The sequence below is a fragment of the Oryctolagus cuniculus genome, chromosome 14, assembly GCF_051225735.1.
Source record: "Oryctolagus cuniculus isolate XC-2025 breed Fujian yellow rabbit chromosome 14, ASM5122573v1, whole genome shotgun sequence".
Lineage (NCBI taxonomy): Eukaryota > Metazoa > Chordata > Mammalia > Lagomorpha > Leporidae > Oryctolagus > Oryctolagus cuniculus.
The window spans coordinates 6,275,029-6,294,827 of record NC_142880.1 but is presented as its reverse complement, the minus strand read 5'-3'; the positions used below and the strand labels follow the sequence as shown (position 1 = coordinate 6,294,827).

At 44.0% G+C, this 19,799-nt stretch overlaps 1 protein-coding gene across 21 annotated transcripts in view; it reads right to left on the bottom strand.

The window, feature by feature from the left end:
- The window catches only part of XRCC4 (X-ray repair cross complementing 4), a 286,024-nt gene that overhangs the window by 242,746 nt on the left and 23,479 nt on the right, over positions 1 to 19,799 (bottom strand). For 17 of the 21 annotated variants that reach the window (XM_070056390.2, XM_070056397.2, XM_089312973.1 and 14 more), the window contains one exon: positions 2,383 to 2,531. The exons of 2 other annotated variants lie outside the window; for them this stretch is intronic. In XM_070056390.2, coding sequence (XP_069912491.2) covers positions 2,383 to 2,521 — 139 coding nt within the window. In that variant the 5' untranslated portion in view covers positions 2,522 to 2,531. Of the gene's footprint in view, positions 1 to 2,382; positions 2,532 to 14,837; positions 14,937 to 19,799 lie in introns of those variants that run through there. 2 more of the 21 variants (XM_070056394.2, XM_089312977.1) reach the window with 2 other exon arrangements.

The following is a 19,799-nucleotide window of genomic DNA, read 5'->3' as shown; positions in this document are numbered from 1 at the left end:
TGGTGTAGCAGGTTAAGCCACCGCCTGCAGTGCTGGCATCCATACGGGCACCAGGTCAGTCCCAGCTGCTGCACTCCCCATCCAGCTCCCTGCTTGTGGGGAGCAACTGGGAGCAACTCCGACTAGACTAAGTTACTGGAATTAAGACTTATTCTATGCATCTGCTCTCCCACAATATGGCGCTGGGAGAGGAGAAAACAGCTTCTACGCAGCTGCCTCTTGCCAACTTGAGTGATGACCTCCAGGAGCTGATCCTGCTCCTGATTGGAGGAGAGCAGCGTACTCGGCGTGTGGGCAGCCGAGTTGGGATTGGCGGAAGAGGACTATAAAGGAGGAGAGAGACAACATGCACCAGGAACATCTAAGAGGAACATCTATCTGAAGGAACACCTGTGCAGCCCCCGAGAGAGCCGGCCGGCGGTGTGCCGCTCCCCCGCGGAAGTGGGGAAAGTGGCAGGGGGAACCGCCCTTCCACGGAGGTGGAAGGGTCGGTAGCTAACCCGGGAAGAACCAGCAGCAAACCCGGGAAGGGCCGAGCAGACAAAAGAACAGCGCAGGGTCCTGTGTCGTTCCTCCACGAAGACAGGGAGCGACATAATGGTGCCGTGACTCGGATATGAAGCCTAGGCAGGGTTTGGTGTCCTTCCTCCACCAAGAGGGGGAGCGACACTGCTGAAGCACCTGGGAAGGCAGCAGAGATTGGCCCAGGTACAAGGGTCTCGGCACTCACGTGGGAGACCTGGAAGAAGCCACTGGCTCCTGGCTTCGGCCTGGCCCAGCCCTGGTCTTTGTGGCCATTTGGAGAGTTAACCAGTGGACGGAAGACATTTCTCTCTCTCTTTCCATAACTACCTTTCAAATAAATATAAAAATAAAAATAAAAATAAATTTCATGTACAGCTTAATTGCATTCCATAGTAAGTCCTGGAAACAGTACCTTTGAAGTTTCTGTATTTTACAGTAATCCCATCTCAAATGTACTTGTTCTCTGTCACAAATAATCAAATCGAAAAACCTGTGAGGAGCAGATGCTTACTGGTTCCCGTGTCTTATGCTGGAGAACCAGGGTTTGATTCCTGGCTCGAGATCCTGGCTTCAGCTGCCTGCTAATTCAAGACCCTGGCAGGTGACAGTAATGGCTCAAGAAACTGAGTTCCTCCCATCTACATAGGACAACTAGAACATGTTCCTCCCATCTACATAGGACAACTAGAACATGTTCCCAGTGCCTAGCCATAGGACAACTAGAACATGTTCCCCGTGCCTTGCCATAGGACAACTAGAACATGTTCCCCGTGCCTAGCCATAGGACAACTAGAACATGTTCCCCGTGCCTAGCCATAGGACAACTAGAACATGTTCCCCGTGCCTAGCCATAGGACAACTAGAACATGTTCCCCGTGCCTAGCCATAGGACAACTAGAACATGTTCCCCGTGCCTAGCCATAGGACAACTAGAACATGTTCCCCGTGCCTAGCCATAGGACAACTAGAACATGTTCCCCGTGCCTAGCCATAGGACAACTAGAACATGTTCCCCGTGCCTAGCCATAGGACAACTAGAACATGTTCCCCGTGCCTAGCCACAGGACAACTAGAACATGTTCCCCGTGCCTAGCCATAGGACAACTAGAACATGTTCCCAGTGCCTAGCCCCAGCCTCAGCCCAGTTCTGGCTTTTGCAGGCATTTGGGGAGTGAATCAGCAGATGGGAGTTAGATATAGATATAGATATAGATATAGATATAGATATAGATATAGATATAGATATAGATATTGATATAGATATTGATATCGATATCGATATAGGTGTGTATGTGTGTGTGTGTGTGTATGTGTGTGTGTGTGGGTGCTGTGTGTCTCAGATAAATACTTTTTAAAGCCTGGAAGTATAAATTAAATTTGACTATGCTATATAATTTATAACATTTCCGAAAGAAAATTTCACAGTGCAGTTTATCATTTTTTTAATCTTTATTTATTTATTGAAAGTCAGAGAGAGAGGGAGAGACAGAGATCTTCCATTCACTAGTTTACTTCTCAAGCGCCCACAGTACCCAGGACTAAGCCAGGCAGAATCTACTAGCCAAGAACTCAATCCAGGTCTCTCATAGAGCAGCAAGGACCCAGGTACTTACTCTGTCCTCTGCTGCCTCCCAGGGTACACTACTGCAGGAAGCCTGAATCTGGAGCAGTGCCAAGACTCGGTCCCAGGCACTTGTATGTGGAAGGTGGGCCTTCCAAGTAATAAACTTTAGGGAAACATTTCAAAAGGTAATGTCAGTTTTACCCGATATTTACTAAATACTTCAATCTGAGGAATCATTGAGGACTGAAAAACAGCACATTAAATTTTCTTTAAAAATTCTGCTTCAACATTACCTGTCCCAGTCCATGCCGACTGACCATCAGTAAGTAGGATAACAAATCCAGATCCCACTGTTTTCTCCCAAGAAATCTGCAGAAAGTGAATTATACTGGGTTCAGAAGCAAGACGGATTCTGCTTACTTTTCTCCCCATTTTTGATCACCTAAAATGGAAAAATAAATATTTTTATAGGAAACTGTAACTATCAACTAATGACTTTTTTTGTATTGACCTATGAGCTATGCAAACACCAAGAACATAAGGAAATGATTAAAACCAAAAACTGTGCAATACAAACACTGAACTCAGTACAGTGCAGTTTGCTCAACACTGACTCACAGTTTATACAGATGAGAAAAAAGAAGAGGCCTTAAATGGCAACTGATGTTCCCAGGTAATGGAGTGGAATAAAAATTACCATTTCAACAATACCAAGAGTAAATTTTACGCTTTCTTTTCCCCAAGAGTAAATACCCTCTTTTTCTACAACAAAAGAAATGGTCACAGGCACTTCGGTGAATGGTCTGGGAATGTGACAGTAATTAGTGAGGATAAACTTGACCTTAGCCTCTGTCTGGAGAAAGACTGTGAGAAATGACAAGTCAGTAGAAGTCCACTGTCGGCAGCAGTACCCTGTTACACCCTACAAAAGGAGTACCCAGGCTCAGTGACTCAAACACTCTGTCCACTGAGGCAGGAGCCCCTTAACAGAGACCAAGGAGATGAGATTATGACATCCTGAGGTCAATTTCTAAAACTCTGTGTTGTGGGCGGCTTTTGTGGTGCAGCAGGTTAAGCCACAGCTTGCAATGCCTGCATCCCACGTCAGAATGCCAGTACGTGTCCTGGCTGCTCCTCTTCTGATTCAGCTCCCTACTAATGCACCTGGAGAGGCAGCAGACGACGACTCAAGTCCTTGGGTTCCTGACACCCACATGGGAGACCCAGCATCAGTTCCTGATTCCTGGTTCCATGCTGGTCCAACCCTGGCCGTTGCAGCCATTTGTGGACTGAACCAGTGAATGTCTCCCTCTTTATCTCCAACTCAATCTGTCACTGTGTCTTTCAAATAAATAAATCTTAAAAAAAAAATATTGAAGTGTTACATACAGGCATAAAGGAATGCATATCAACAATACAATGGGGTGAATTTTACAACTGAACAAGTCCATGTAAGCAGCACCTACGTAAAGTAGCAGGGCACAACCACTCCAACTCAGTCTCATACGCATTCCCTTCCAGAGACTACTTCCCGAACACCCACTATGCTGTCTGCTGTCTTCTAACAGAGACTGCAGTTTAGAATGCTTTTGTGCCTCAAAGAAATGTAACTGTGCAACATATTCTACTCTGTGTCTCTGGTTCTTTGCCCAGCGTCACGCCTGCCAGACACATCCACGCTGTGACGGACAGCTGTGGAGCACCTTTGGGACCCTGCACTACTCCGTTCTGTAGACAGAGGATAATTTATCCCTGTGGGCACCTCCCAGGTTTTAAGGAAGAATTCTCACAGACATCTATGCCTGTCTGCCACATTTACGCCCATGAGCAGAACTGCAGACTCTAAGGATATATACATGCTCATCACGGTACTTCACGGGCACTCATTCTCTAAAAGGGCTGACCAGTTTCCAACTGCTGCATGAGAACTGTGAACACTTCCCATCCTTGGAAGCACTTTCCACCATTTCTGTTTCAGCATTTGGGTGGGTATGCAGTGGTATTACTTGTGGTTTTAATTCACGTTTCCCAGGGGTGAAACAGATACTGAGCCCTTTCTGTATTATTCACTGGATTTATGAATACCCAGTTTTGTGGAGTATCTGTTCAATCTTGCCAATATTCTTATTCAGTTATCTATTTATTATTAATGCTTTTATTGGTTCTTGATGATTTCTCCTTTATCAATTTGGATATGAATCCTTTTATATGCCTATATGCTGTATCATCTTCTGTTTGATGCGTCATCTATTCACTCTCATAAGGGTATCTTCCCATAAAAAGAAATTCTTACTTTTAATGAATCAAAATTTATCGATTTTTATGTTATGGCTAGCACTCTTGGAGTCCTGCTGAGGACCTCTTTGGTGCTGTGATATATTCTCCTGCATTATCTAGAAGGTTTAATGCTGTAATTCTTACATTTAGATCCCAAATCCACCCAGAATCAATTTTTGTATGTCATGTCAGATAAGGGTCAAGATACAGCTTTTCCTTATAGACACCTCACTGACACAGTACTGCTTACGGAAGGCCCGCCTGTCCCAACTGCACTGTAGTGACAACCTTTGTCTTAAACCCCATGACTGAATATCCGTGGGTCAGTATCCACATTCCTCAGACAGTCTCATTAGTCAGTTCGTCTAGTCCCACACCAATGCCGCACTATCTTAATTACTACAGGTTTACAGTGTCTTAATAATTCAATCTGTAATTCTTCCACATATATTCTTCTTCAAGATTTTTTTTAAATCTTATTCCTTTGTATTTCTATATCAATTTTAAAATCTGTCAATTTCTGCCTATGTACCTGCTAGTGTTTTCATAGGGTAATTTTTAGGTTCTGACATCTTTCCAACATTGAACCTTCGAATCAAAATGGATGGTATGAGGGCCAGTGTTGTGGAACAGTAGGAGGTTAAGTTACCATCTGCAATGCTGGCATCCCATCTGAGCACTGATTCAAGGCCTAGCTGCTCCTCTTCCAATCCAGCTACCTGCTAACGTCCCTGGGAAAGCAGTAGATGATGGCCCAATAACTTGAACAATGGCTACCCATGTGGAAGACCCTTATGGACCTCCAAGCTCCTGGCTTCAGCCTGGCCAAGCCCTGGTAGTTGAGGCAATTTGGTCAATGAACCAAATGAGAGACCACGTAGGATCTCTCTCTCCCTCTCTGTAACTATGCCTTTCAAGTACTATATGTGTATATATGTGTGTGTGTGTGTGTCTTGACTATTGTATTTTAAATTATCGTTTTCCTTTTTTTTAATAAAAGTCCTGAACATTTTTTTTTTTTTAACCAGGCAGAGTGGATAGTGAGAGAAAGACAGAGAGAAAGGTCTTCCTTTGCCGTTGGTTCATCTTCCAATGGCCACCGCGGTCGGCGTGCTGCGGCCAGCGCACTGCACTGATCTGAAGGCAGGAGCCAGGTACTTCTCCTGGTCTCCCATGGGGTGCAGGGCCCAAGTACTTGGGCCATCCTCCACTGCCTTCCCGGGCCACAGCAGAGAGCTGGCCTGGAAGAGGGGCAACCGGGACAGAATCCGGCGCCCCGACCGGGACTAGAACCCGGAGTGCTGGCGCTGCTAGGTGGAGGATTAGCCTATTGAGCCGCAGCGCCGGCCACTGAACATATTTGCTATGACTATTCTTAGGTATTTGAAAGTAAATTCCTGAATAATGCTAATTTACTCCCTAATTCTGATATCAGATTTACTAAATAACTTATTCATACTTAGATCTAACTGTACATATATTTTTTAAAGATTTATTATTTTTATTTATTTGAAAGACAGAGTTAGAGAGAGGTAGAGACAGAGAGAAAAGTCCACCATCCACTGGCTCACCCACCAAATGGGCAAAACAAGCCAGAGCCGAGCTGATCCAAAGCCAGGAGCCAAGAGCTCCCTCCAAGTCTCCTAAGAGGATGCAGGGGCCCAAGGAGTTGGGCCATCTTCTACTGTTTTCCCAGGCCATAGGAGAGAGCTGGATCAGAAGAGGAGTGGCCAGGACTAGAACAGATGCCAATATGGGATGCTGGTGCCGCAGGCCAGAGCTTAAACCCACTGTGCCACAGTGCTGGCCCCTGTACATCTATTTTACATATGCTAAAAGAGAGCTCTGAACAAAAAATTCTCTCCCCCCAAAAATCATGACAATAGACATTTGCCTTTTTAGTTTTCAATCTCTGATCTTGACAGAACAATCCCAAATCGTGAACAGAAAACTAATAAAAAGGATTAGTAAAAGTAGCACCAGATCAGTTAAAGCCTGACTTGGTTTCTTGGACCAACCATGCTGCAAAATTTTATAAACAACCTTGGAAGGTTGTTCTTAATTGATGTTCAAACCAGTTAATTATCCTTTGTTCTAGGGATGTCTGTCTTGGATTTTTGTCAGTAAACTCAAAAAAAAAAAAAAAAAAAAAAAAAAAAGAAGAAGAAGAAGACAAAAACAAATTGACCTAACATTGTCAAAATCACATACAAGGACATTTCAATAGTTCTTGGAAAATGAGTTTTATGAAAAAAACTACATATGCATAGATTCCAAAAATTTTTGTACCAAAATAAACATATCTTTTGATTCCATAATTTCTGAAGTATCTTCACATCAAATGAAAATATTTAAACAACTTATCATCTCTGACTCCATTAAAAATAACAGAAAAAGAATACTTTTCCAAAAATGAATGCTGCAACAACTAAAAGCAATGTCTCCATTTTATTGTAAAATATATTCTACTTTTTACTCCATACAATATAAGCTAAGAATCTGGACCACACAATGTAGTGCCGGAAATAGGACTAGAAGGGTATGAGATCTAAGAAAATCATCATCCTTTTTTTGTTAAAGACTTTGCAGTTTCACAAGAACCTTAGTATTACTTGAACAAATAACATAAATCTAGACAAATGAAACTTTTAAAAACACTAATCTCACTTTCCCCAAAACAGTGTTCCCGTGTCTTTATCTTCAGGCATACACACATCTTTCCTTAAATATACATTGTGTTGTGAGGAAAAGCCTTCTTTTCATATGAGTGAGTATAGACTTTCAGACCTAGAACTCTTAGGAACTAAATAAAACTCACAACTCACGGAGTACCATACTTAACTGCCAAGTATGCTCACATGCATCAGCTCCTAATTTTCACCAGAACCTTATCAAAACGGCAACTATTAGTATCTCCACTGTATTCTAGAAAGGAGAGGTGAAGTCTAACAGCCAAGACCACACACAAAGTCAGGGGTTATGCAAGGAGTCCACTCTATAGCATTTTTGCTGTTGCTAATGCACATGTCTAGTAGAGCTGAAGACAAGAATCAGGGCTCCACGAGACATCATCAGGTACGGGGGGAGTCTGGACTAGTAGTTAGGATGCCAGTTATGACAGCCATGGGATTCCAGCTTCTGGCTCTAGCTTCCTGCTAATGCAGACCCCAGGAGGTGGTAAGGGAGGTGTGGGTTCCTGCCACTGGCTTGGGAGACTTGCATTCAGCTCTCAGCCCTTGATTCTAGCCCCCTGGCCATTTTAGGCGTTTGGGGAGTGAACCAGGAGATGTAAGTGAGCTCACTTTCTCATAGATAAGTTGATTAGTATATTAATTAAATTTTAAAGTTACCAGGTAAAGAAACTAGGTCAGACTATAAAAGAGGTGTTCAGAGAGCTTTGTGCCCTGTGCTAATAAGCATTACCAGATGAGAAGCTGTTGTTTTAAGACTATTCTAAACCAAAACCAAGACTTTTCTTTTCAGTCCTCCACCAAATGGCAATTAACCTGGCTCATAATTTGCAAACAGTATAAGACACATGACAAATTAGCCAGTCTTGGTTCTGCATCATGCTACAAGAAAGAAACCTGCAACTGTGCTCTCACACCGTATTGCTGACAGCTGGACACATCCACTTGGGATTCCAAAAGGAATCCCACAGTAGACTTTCCACAAATACAAGAGTGACTTCAAAAAGTTCTTGGAAAAACTGTATTATGAAAAAAACTACAAATCTATTCAAAGACTTTTGCACCAAAATAAAATCTGTTAACTTTAATTTACTACTAACTTTTTGGAGTTCCCTTATATTGTCCTTGGATTTATTCAACATTATCTCAAATCTGTCACCCATGGAGTCTACCCTTTTCTGGTAGTTTCATCAGCTGGAAGCATACAGATGAAATCTAGATCCTCTAATATAAGACAGGCCTTTCCAGAAGGCTATGCCTTTGGAGTTAACTAAAACACTTCATAGATAGGTGCCTTCTCGTACCTCACCACATTGATTATTCTCTCAGAATTTACTTAGTAATCTTTGCCACTCAAAGCATAGCCCAGAACCCAAACTGATACTCTAGTTGTGCCAGAGACAGTAAAAGATAGGCAAAGCCTCATCACAAACAGTGCTTCCCTGTAACTTCCAGGAAATACCATATTTGCTTTTATATTATTATATTTAATGATAATGAAAATGGTGAAAGCTGTGTTTGGCATTTTGGTTCCTGTTGGTTTTCTACAGATTTCTATTTGAGTTTGCTACGGAACTTCCCCCACATACATTATTGCTAATTTGCATTTATTCTTTCCTATGTTTACAATATGAGGTGTTTCTGATACTTTTTTGCAGGAGTGCAATTTCATATTTCATACTTGGCTTGTCAAGTTTAGGCAGAATAATGATTTTCTTCTTAAGACCCAACACATTCACTATCTCTCTCCCTGACACCGTCATGTAAAAAGCTGATAAATATCTATTCTAAGGACTCAAATCATTCACACAAAATGTCGAGCAGGACAAGCCCTAGCATGGCCCTCTGAGGGCTGCTGTTGGAAACAATCCTCCAAGCGATATGAGGCTTGGGTACAACAGCAGTGTGCCCCTCACATCTGTACCTCAGTAATGAGACAGGGAGATGGAGTCCTGAGCAAAATCGACCTACCCTACCAAGACTGGCATGCAATAACCTTACACTCACTTATAATGATTAGAGCTTCTTCTATGAATCCAAAAGTGATTCTTCAGGTAAATCATTCTCGATTATTACCTAGATTGGCTACTAACGCTGTGGTATGGCACACAGCATTGATTTAAAAGCAAGTAACTATTCTTTTTCTAATACAGGAATATCCTTTATGTGCACTTCAGTAAAAGACACTTCAACTGTTGAAGCTAACAAAGTTATAAAAAAGTCAACATATGGAAAGAAAAAATACATTATTAGTTGTCAAAACCAGGACCAATGCATAAAGATGAAAAACTAGAGAGAGGACGTGAACCAAAGCAACACCCACGTTAGCTGCTCTGACACCATCTCCCCGTCAATCTGAGTTATTATCCCAACAGCCTTCTCCACAGGAGCTGCTGAAACCAGGTGAGAGACCCACAAAGCCTAGTTTTCATACAACAACAAGAAGTCACATAGGAGGAGGCACTTTTTTGATGGCACCGCTGAACATCTCAGAGCTGCACAGGGGCTCACAGCCCTTGTCCACAGGCTCCTATCTGTCGCCTGAATATCAGAAGGCTGCTCGGCCAGGTGGGAGGCCTCTACACCTAGATTACTTCTCACAGATGGAAATGGTAGACTTGTCCTGGAGTTAGGCAGACATCTGTGCTTCAGTTGGACAGACTCATTTTAGCACTTATCACAGCCAGCATGAAGTGGGCCTGGTGTGCACCCTTGAGACTGTGAGACCCAGGGGTGACTCTGCATAGTGCCAATGCAAGCAGCCAAGGGGCTATCTTTATCATCCTCCTCCAACCTTGCACAGACAGAAACAACAAGACTATCTTGGGACTCAGTGCTGAGTTGGTAAAGGTCAACACTAGGCAGATCCCAAAAGACCCCATCCCTAGGTCAGTGCCTGTGGGTGGGTTCTCTAGACTTGCCCCTGTATCATGCAGAGACCTGTGCCCTGGTGGGATGGACCTGTTTCACCATGTATCACCGCAACCTTGCCAGGATCAGGCATGCAACCCCATGATCACACAGGGCCTAAGGAGACCACTATGACTCACCTAGCTCCTGTCGGGATGGCAGACAGGCTACCTCTATCATCCCTCCTACAACCTCGGGCAGACAGCAGGGAAGCAGACTCTACTGGGACTCGGTGGCAGGCTGATAAAATACTGATGGTTCCTGGCCCCAGCCAGTATCTGCAGTTGGAGTCTCTGGACTTATTCCACAAGCAAACAGAATTACATGGCCTCCTCAACTGATCAGTCTTATACCAGTCAGCATCACCAGCACCTGGTATGAACGTCAGACAGGAATTCTGCTGAGCATCAAACAGACTGTAGCAGAGCGGGATTCAATCCACTCCCAGGCTGCAGTGGATTGTGGTTCTGGGTGTGATGAGCATCATGGTATTGGCATTGGAGGCAACAGGACAAGGCATCAGGGCCCAGTCCAGTGAATGGAACAGAGTTGTAGGGACAGATTACACCTTTTAAGTGCTTGCTTGGTTTGTTCTGAACAATACACCAACTACAGATGTGGGACAGATCTCAGCTTGGGGAATGATTTAGAACTGAATAAATGAAGATTGAAAAAGTGAAAATGCACCCAGAGTGGACCTGTAGCAAACTTCAAGTTACAGTGCCATTGAGTGCTGAAGTAACAGAAGTATCCACAAGTTCTAATAATATAAACAGACTGCTTGGAATTTCTGAAAGGACAGCTACAAGAAAAGCCAGATTACTGTAACTAATCCTTCAATGCACAAACCAACACGTGTCAAGAACCTCCAGGGAATCGTGACCTAATAAACAAAGCAAGATGCTAGAAACTAACCGTCTAGGAATTGAAATTTCCAAATGTTTGGACAGAGACTTAAAAATAGCTATTTTAAAGAAATTCAATGAACTTCAACAGAGAGAACACAAATAATTTAATACTCTAACAGAGAAGCTTGACAGAAAGATGGAAGAAATTCAAATAAATCAAACAGAAATGGTTCAAATGAAAAGTACGCTAAGTGAATTTAAAATGCAATTGAAAACATCAACAGCAGAATAGATCAAACAGAAGGTTAAAGACACGCTATCTGAAACACACAGTAGCAGATGGGTGTTTGGCATCCTCTGGATGCCCACATCACATAGTGGAATACCTATGTTTAAACTCGGCTCCGCTCCCAATACCAGCTTCTTGTTAATGTGCACTATAGGAGGCAGGAGGTGATGGCTCACATAGGTGGATTTCTGCCAGCCACATTGGGAGAACAGATGTTGTAGGCATTTGGAGAGTAAACTAAAAAATAGGATTTCTCCCTCTCTCTTTCTCTGCCTTTCAAAAAAATAAAGAATAGAAAAAAAATACACAGTTGGAGGAGAAAAAAGAAACAAAAAGAATCAAAGGAATGAAGAATCTTATAGAAACTTTGGAATAGAGTGAAAAGAAAAAAACATATCAGTTACTGGGATTCAAGAGGGAACTGGAAATGACAAAGGGATAGGAGGCATATTCAAAGAGCTAATAACCTAGAGAGGGAAAACTATCAGGTACAGATAAAAGGTCACCCACCAAGTCTACTCCAAGACATATCACAATCAGGGTTTCCAAGGTTCAGCATAAAGAGCTGACTCTCAAAGCTCCAGAAGAAATGAAACAAATAACAGAATGGGGTCTCAATTCACCAGACTACAGACTTCTTAGCAGAAATCTTACATGTCGCTCCCCCTCTTCGTGGAGGAACGACACAGGACCCTGCGCTGTTCTTTCGTCTGCTCGGCCCTCCCCGGGTTTGCTGCTGGTTCTTCCCGGGTTGGCTACTATCCCTTCCACCTCCGTGGAAGGGCAGTTCCCCCTGGCCACATTCCCCACTTCCGCAGGGGAGCGGCACACCGCCGGCCGGCTCTCTGGGGGGCTGCACAGGTGTTCCTTCAGATGTTCCCCTTAGATGTTCCCGGTGCATGCCGTCTCTCTCCTCCTTTATAGTCCTCTTCCACCAACCCCAACTCTGCTACCCACACGCCGAGTACGCTGCTCTCCTCCAATCAGGAGCAGGTCCCACAGTTTATTGGTTGAACTGGAGGCAGCTGTGTAGAAGCTGTTTCCCTTCTCAGCGCCATATTGTGGGAGAGCAGATGCATAGAATAAGTCTTAATTCCAGTAACTCAGTCCAGTCCGGATTGCTCCCCACAGATCCCCCTTTCTTTTTATTTTTGGCGTTGATACGCGCCTGTCTTCGGTGTCCCGCGGCACACACTCTGCTCTACTTGCTAGAGTTGCCACAGGCTCTTACAAGTCCTATCAATCAGGCAAACCGAATCCGGGTCCTCTCTTCGCCATGTTGTGAGGAGGTTTTTAGGCGCTGATGCGTGCCTGTGTTCGGTGCCCTGCAGCGCATGCTTTGCTCTGCCCGCAGGGGCTTACAAGCTCTATCAGGCAAACCGAATCCAAGCCTTCTCATTGCCTTTTTGTGGGGAGGCCTTACTGATGTTAATTCGTGCCTGTCTTCAGTGACCTGCGGCGCATAAGCTGCTAGCCGCCGCAGGTGCTCATCGTGCTCATCGCCTCACTTAATCAGGCAGACCGAATCCAAGCTCTCACATTGCAGTGTTGTAGGGAGGCCTTTCTATTTCTCTATTTCTCTATCTCCGGGCATTCCTATTTCTCCCATTTTACTTCTATCTTCCAGCATTCCTATTTCTCTCATCTTTACTTCTAAACTTCTATTTCTCTTATCCCTGCAGCTTCCCGGCGCCTCGCCCTGCCGGCAGCTTCACGGCTCCACGCAGCTTCCCGGCGCCTCGCCCCGCCCCGAGGCTGCTTCTCGGCGCCTCGCCGGCTGAGCCGCTTCAGCCCGCGCCTCTCTCATCTGCGCAGCTTCCCGGCTTTGCGCGGCTTGGCTTCGCGCGCTCCGCGGTCTCCACGCCCTTCGCGTCTGCACCATGGCCTCGCGCCAGCCCCGTTCCCTATCTATTCACGCCCCGTGCTCTCTCTGCACGCGGCGGCTTCCGCGAGTAACACAGCGTAGCTTACGTGTCCGCCACTAGCATTCAATCTAAGTTCCCTGGGCTAGCCTGGCGAATTCAACCCAGCATACGTCTCCGCCCCACGATTTGGCTTCCCGTCCTTTGCTCCCCGGGCTAATCAGACGGATCCCAATCTGGCTTACGTTTCAGCTTCTGGTTTCAACTTTTCGCCCCCCATTCCCGGGCTAACTTGAGAATCCCAAAGTGGCTTTCGTATCCGCCTCGGCCTGCCCCCCGCGGCTTCATCCTCCCTAACATTCTTCTCTATCCGGTATGTTTCCTTAAGTTTTCTTCCAACAATATTCCTCTCATTTCTCCTGGCTTCTCCCCACAGTCCGTATCCAAGTCTAAGTTTCTTATAGGTTTCACTTTCACTTTCAACCTGCAGTCCGTATCTAAGTCTAAGTTTCTTCTTGCTTTCACTTTAAATCCTAACTTCTTTCCCACAGTCCATATCTGAGTCCAAGCCTCCTCCAGGTTTCACTTTCGCTTTCAATCTCCTAGCTTCCCCGCCATAGTCCACATCCGAGTCTATGAAAGCTTTCACTTTCGCTTTCAATCCTAACTTCTTTCCCACAGTCCATATCCGAGTCTATGCCTAGGCTTTCAATAGCTTCTTCCGGCACCTAGGCTCTTTGCTAGTCTCTCTCTCCGGTATTTTCCCAGTTCTTCCCGTTCTTTCCCTCCTAGGTTTCCTTTCCGTCCTAAGTTTCCTATCCGTCCTAGGTTTCCTATCCGAGTCACGGCACCATTATGTCGCTCCCCCTCTTCATGGAGGAACGACACTAAGCCCTGCCTAGGCTTCATATCCGAGTCACGGCACCATTATGTCGCTCCCCCTCTTCGTGGGGGAACGACACTAAGCCCTGCCTAGGCTTCCTATCCGAGTCGCTTCCTATCCGAGTCACTTCTTCCCTCCTAAGTTTCCTTATCCGAGTCACGGCACCATTATGTCGCTCCCCCTCTTCGTGGAGGAACGACACAGGACCCTGCACTGTTCTTTCGTCTGCTCGGCCCTCCCCGGGTTTGCTGCTGGTTCTTCCCGGGTTGGCTACTATCCCTTCCACCTCCGTGGAAGGGCAGTTCCCCCTGGCCACATTCCCCACTTCCGCAGGGGAGCGGCACACCGCCGGCCGGCTCTCTGGGGGGCTGCACAGGTGTTCCTTCAGATGTTCCCCTTAGATGTTCCCGGTGCATGCCGTCTCTCTCCTCCTTTATAGTCCTCTTCCACCAACCCCAACTCTGCTACCCACACGCCGAGTACGCTGCTCTCCTCCAATCAGGAGCAGGTCCCACAGTTTATTGGTTGAACTGGAGGCAGCTGTGTAGAAGCTGTTTCCCTTCTCAGCGCCATATTGTGGGAGAGCAGATGCATAGAATAAGTCTTAATTCCAGTAACTCAGTCCAGTCCGGATTGCTCCCCACACTTACAGGCCCAGAGGAAGTATGATGAGACCACCACATCTGACTCACAAGAAAGGTTAAAGAGAATTTTTCAAACTGAAAGATAGACAGTAACAAACAATATCAGAAAGCAGAAAACTCACTGATAAGACTAATTGTACTGACAAACTCCTAAACACTCTAATACTGTAAACATGGTGTCATAAATCATTAATATTAGTGGGGGAGACTAAAAAGCAATTAAAAATAATAAAAGCTACATAAAATGGTAAGAAACACCTAAGACAGAAAGAGGCAAAATGAGAAATAAAAAGAATCAATTGTGAGGAGGAATGGAATATGGAAATCTTTACCAGTATGTCTTACCTCTTTGTGTTTATTTTCCTGATTTGTGATGAATGTTATGTTCCTATTATTTCAAAATAGCTTGTTACAACAAAAAGAAGTATTCTGTAAGTCTCGTGGTAACTAGAAAGCAAAAATTTATAATATGTGTCCCAGACATAACAAGTAATCAAAACACACTATTTAAGAAATTACTTAACCACAAGGAAGAATACCTAAGAGGGAGAAAGACAGGAACTACAACAAAATAAGAAAACAAGTATCAAAATGGCACCAGAAAGACCTTACCAAAAATAATTACCTAACCTATGAATGCATTAAATTCTACAACTGGAAGGCAGAAGGAGGAAGGGGAATTTTTGGCACAGTGGTCCAGAGTGTACTCGGGATGCCCACATCCCGCACCTGTGTATCTCTACTCGCTTCCAATTACTGCTTCCTGCTACTGCAGACCCTCCAAGGCAGCAGGAGATGGTTTGTGCACTGTGCAGCCTGTGTCACACGCTCTCTCCCCCCCCTTTTTCTTTCTCTCCCCCCTCTTTAAAATACAATGAAAATAAATAAGTAAATACGATTTAAAAAGCCACAGTGACCCAATGAGTAAGAAAACAAGACCGAACTATATGCTGCTTATAAGAATCTCACTTGACTTCTAAAAACACACAAGTTACTGAAAGCCAAAGTACGGAAGAAAATAGTCCATGCTAATGGAGTCTGAAATAGCACATTAGGAACCATACCTCTATCTGATTAGAAATAGGTTTTAGGAGTGAGCATTTAGCCTAGAGATAAGACTGGGAATAAATAAACCCCCTGTACCAGAGTACATCTGACTCCAGCTCCTGCCATGGGCTTCCTGCTAATACAAAGCCTAGAGGCAATACTGATGGCACGAATGATGGGGTGCCTGCCACTAATGTGGGAGATCTGGACTGAGTTCCCGGCTCCCAGCGTCAGGTCAGGCATTTGGAGGGTGACCCAATGGACAGTGTATCTCTCTTTCCCTCTCTCTTTCCTCTCTATCAATGTATCTACCTCACTACCAAATAGACAAATAATAGATTTTTCAACAAAACTAGTAAAAAAAAAAAAAAAGTCATTATATAATAATAAAGGGTTCAGTCCCATGCTGTGGCTCACTTGGCTAATCCTCCACCTGAGGCGCCGGCACCCCAGGTTCCAGTCCCAGTCCCAGTCGGGGTGCTGAATTCTGTCCCAGTTGCTCCTCTTCCAGTCCAGCTCTCTGCTGTGGCCCGGGAAGGCAGTGGAGGATGGCCCAAGTGCTTGGGCCCTGCACCCGCATGGGAGACCAGGAGAAGCACCTGGCTCCTGGCTTCAGATCGGCACAGTGTTCTGGCCATGGCGGCCATTTGGGGGGTGAACCAATGGAAGGAAGACCTTTCTCTCTGTCTCTCTCTCTCTCACTGTCTAACTCTGCCTGTCAAAAAAAAAAAATAATAATAAAGGGTTCAATCAAGCAAGAGGAAATAACAAAATAAATAAAAAGACACAGGCGTGTGGCCAATGCACTAGCATAGTAGGTAAAGCCTCCGCCTGCAGTGCTCACATCCCATATGGGTACCGGTTCATGTCCTAGCTGCTACTCTTCCAATCCCGCTCTCTGTTAATGGCCTGAGAAGGCAAAGGAAGATGAACCAGGTGCTTGGGCCCATGTACCCACAAGGGAGACCCAGAAGCAGCTCCTGGATCCTGGCTTCTGATTCGTCCAACTCCGGCCATTGTGGCCACTTGGGGTGTGAACCAGCAGACGGAAGACCATGCTTTCTGTCTCTCGCTCTGTCTGTAACTCTGCATCTCAAATAATAAATATTTAAAACATATAGAGGTACCCCTCGAGAGTAACCAAATATAAAGGAAATATGAATAGACCTAAAGGGAGAGCTAGACTCCAAAACAATACTGCTTAAGCCTTCAACTCCACTCTTTGAGCAATGGCAAGCCATCCAAAAGGAAAATCAGTAAAGAAACTACAGAGCTAAATTGCAAACTGCAACAACTGGGCTGAGGAGGCATCTACAGAACAATGCATCCAACAGAACACACATACTTCTCAACAGCACCTGGGACATTCTCCAGGAAACAGCATATGGTAGGACATAAAGCAAGTCTTAACAAATTTTAAAAACTAGAAGTCAGATTGATTATCTTTTCTGATCATATTACAACAAAAATAGAAAAGAGTAAGAAGAAAAAATTTGGAAGCTACATAAATACATGGAAATCAAACTTATTCCTGAACAATCAATGGATGGAATTATGAAGAAAAATTTTTAAAAATGTATTTAAATGAATGAAAATGAAAACACGGTATACCAAAAGCCACAGACTACAGCAAAGGCAATACACTAAGAAGTTTATTCAATCAGTGTCTACATTTTTAAAAAAAGATCTCAAATAAACAACCTATCACAGCATCTCAAGGAACTAGAAAAATATGAACAAGCCAAATTAAAAATTAGTAGAAGGTGGCCGGCACCGTGGCTCACTAGGCTAATCCTCCGCCTTACGGCACCGGCACACCGGGTTCTAGTCCCGGTCGGGGCGCCGGATTCTATCCCGGTTGCCCCTCTTCCAGGCCAGCTCTCTGCTATGGCCCAGGAGTGCACTGGAGGATGGCCCAAGTACTTGGGCCCTGTGCCCGCATGGGAGGCCAGGAGAGGCACCTGGCTCCTGGCTTCGGATCAGCGCAGTGCGCCGGCCGTAGCGCGCTGGACGCGGCGGCCATTGGAAGGTAAACCAACGGCAAAAGGAAGACCTTTCTCTCTGTCTCTTTCTCTCACTGTCCACTCTGCCTGTCAAAAAAAAAAAAAAAGAAAGAAAAAAATTAGTAGAAGGAAAGAAATAAGAAGACTTGAAAATAAATGACACAGACACTAAAAAAAATTACAAAAACAGCAATGAAACAAAGATCTATTTCTTTGAAAACACAAACAAAATTGACGAATCCCTAGTTAGACTAAGAGAAAGATGATTCAAATGTATAAAATGAGAAATGAAAAGGGAGACAATACACCTGGCACCATATAAATACACAGGGATTTTTTTGTATTTCCCTTTTGATTTCTTCTATGACCCACTATTCCTTCAGTAGCAGTGTTGTTCAATTTCTAGGTGTTTGTATATTTTGTTGAGTTTCTTATGCTGTTAATGTCCAGCTTCATTTCAGTGAGATCAGAAAAGATACATGGTAAGATTTCAATTTTGTTGCATTTGCAGACTTGCTTCATGGCCAAGCATATGGTCTACCCAGAGAAAGTCCCATGTGTTGATGAAAAGAATGTGTATCTGCCCCTGTGGGATAAAATGTTCTGTAGATATTGATTAGATCCATGGGGTCCATAACGTAGATCAGCTCTATTGTTCTTTGTTGATTTTTCTCTAGTTCATCTGATAAAAGTGGAGTACTGAAGTCTCCCATTATGACTGTATAGAAGCATATGTCTCCCTTTGGATCCACTAGTGTTTGTTTTAAATAGATGAGTGTTCTGGCTTTGGGTGCATGTATGTTTACTACAGTCCCAGCTTCATGTTACATGGATCCCTTAATCATTACATAATGACCTTCTTCATTAACAGTTCTGTTCTTGAAGTCTATTTGGTTCAATATTAAGACAGCTCCTTCTGCTTGCTTTTTATTTCCATGTGCATGGAGTATCTTTTTCCATCCTCTTCCAGTCTGTGTACATCTTTGTTGGCAGGGCACGTTTTTTGAAGGCAGCATATACATGGATCTTGTGTCTTAATCTTTTCAGCCAGTCTGCATCTTTTAATTGGATAATTCAGTACATTTACATTCAGGTTAGTATTGAGAAGTAATGCCTTGAGTCATGCCATTTTTTCATAAATATTCCTTTTTTTTCAGATTTCCTTTGTACTATTATCGGGTTTTGTGACTATACACACTTGTACAATGCTATCCTCCTCTGTTTCTGTGTGTAGTAAAATCCTTAAGGATCATTAGTAAGCCTCCCTGGGTAGTGACAAATTCTTTCCATTTTTATTTGTCCCTGAAGGTATTTATTTCACCTTCATTTCTAAATGAGAGCTTTGCTGGGTATAGTATTCTGGTTGAAGGCTTTTTTTTTTTTTGGAATCTGCCTGCAATAATCCTTTATTGTTTTTTCCTTTAAGGCTACAGAAAATCTGCACATAAACAAGGCGATCAGTTCTCATAATAAAAATATCCCCCTACAAACAGCCAAGGTGTCCAGTCAGATCCACGTTGAGTGTATGTTGTATCACATTCTGTTCCACAGGTCTACTTTCTTGTGACTCTGCAGGGTTAGCATCAATTCTTTCTGGAAATATTAGCTTCTCACAAACTGCTTCCTTTATTGGTAAATATTGTGATATTTCATTAGGTCCCGTGAAGAAAGAAGGTGGAACGTGCATTAAATTAGAAATTTTGAAGGCTTTTTTTCTTTAAGGACTTAGACTATATCTCTCCATTCTTTTCTATAGCTAGTAGGGTTTCTGAAGAGAAATTTGTTACTTTGCTTGGAGATATTTTAAAAGTAATCTCACCTTTCTCTCTTGCACATTTTAGAATCTGTATGTTCTACTTTTGAAAGTTTTAATATAATGTGTCATGGTAAAGATGTTTTGTGATCAGGTCTATTTGGGGTTCTGTGTGGTTCCTGTATTTAGATGTCCACATCCTTCTACAATTTAGGAAAATTATTAGCTATTATTCACTGAATAAGTTTTTAAGATTTTATTCATTTATTTGACAGGCAGAGTTAGAGACAGTGTGAGAGAGACAGAGAGAAAGGTCTTCCTTCCTTTGGTTCACTCCCCAAGTGGCCACAAAGGCCAGAGCTGCGCCAGGAGCCAGGTGCTTCCTCCCGGTCTCCCATGTGGGTGCAGGGCCCAAGCACTTGGGCCATCCTCCACTGCCTTCCCGGGCCACAGCAGAGAGCGGGACTGGAAGAGGAGCAACCAGGACTAGAAAGAGTGCCCATA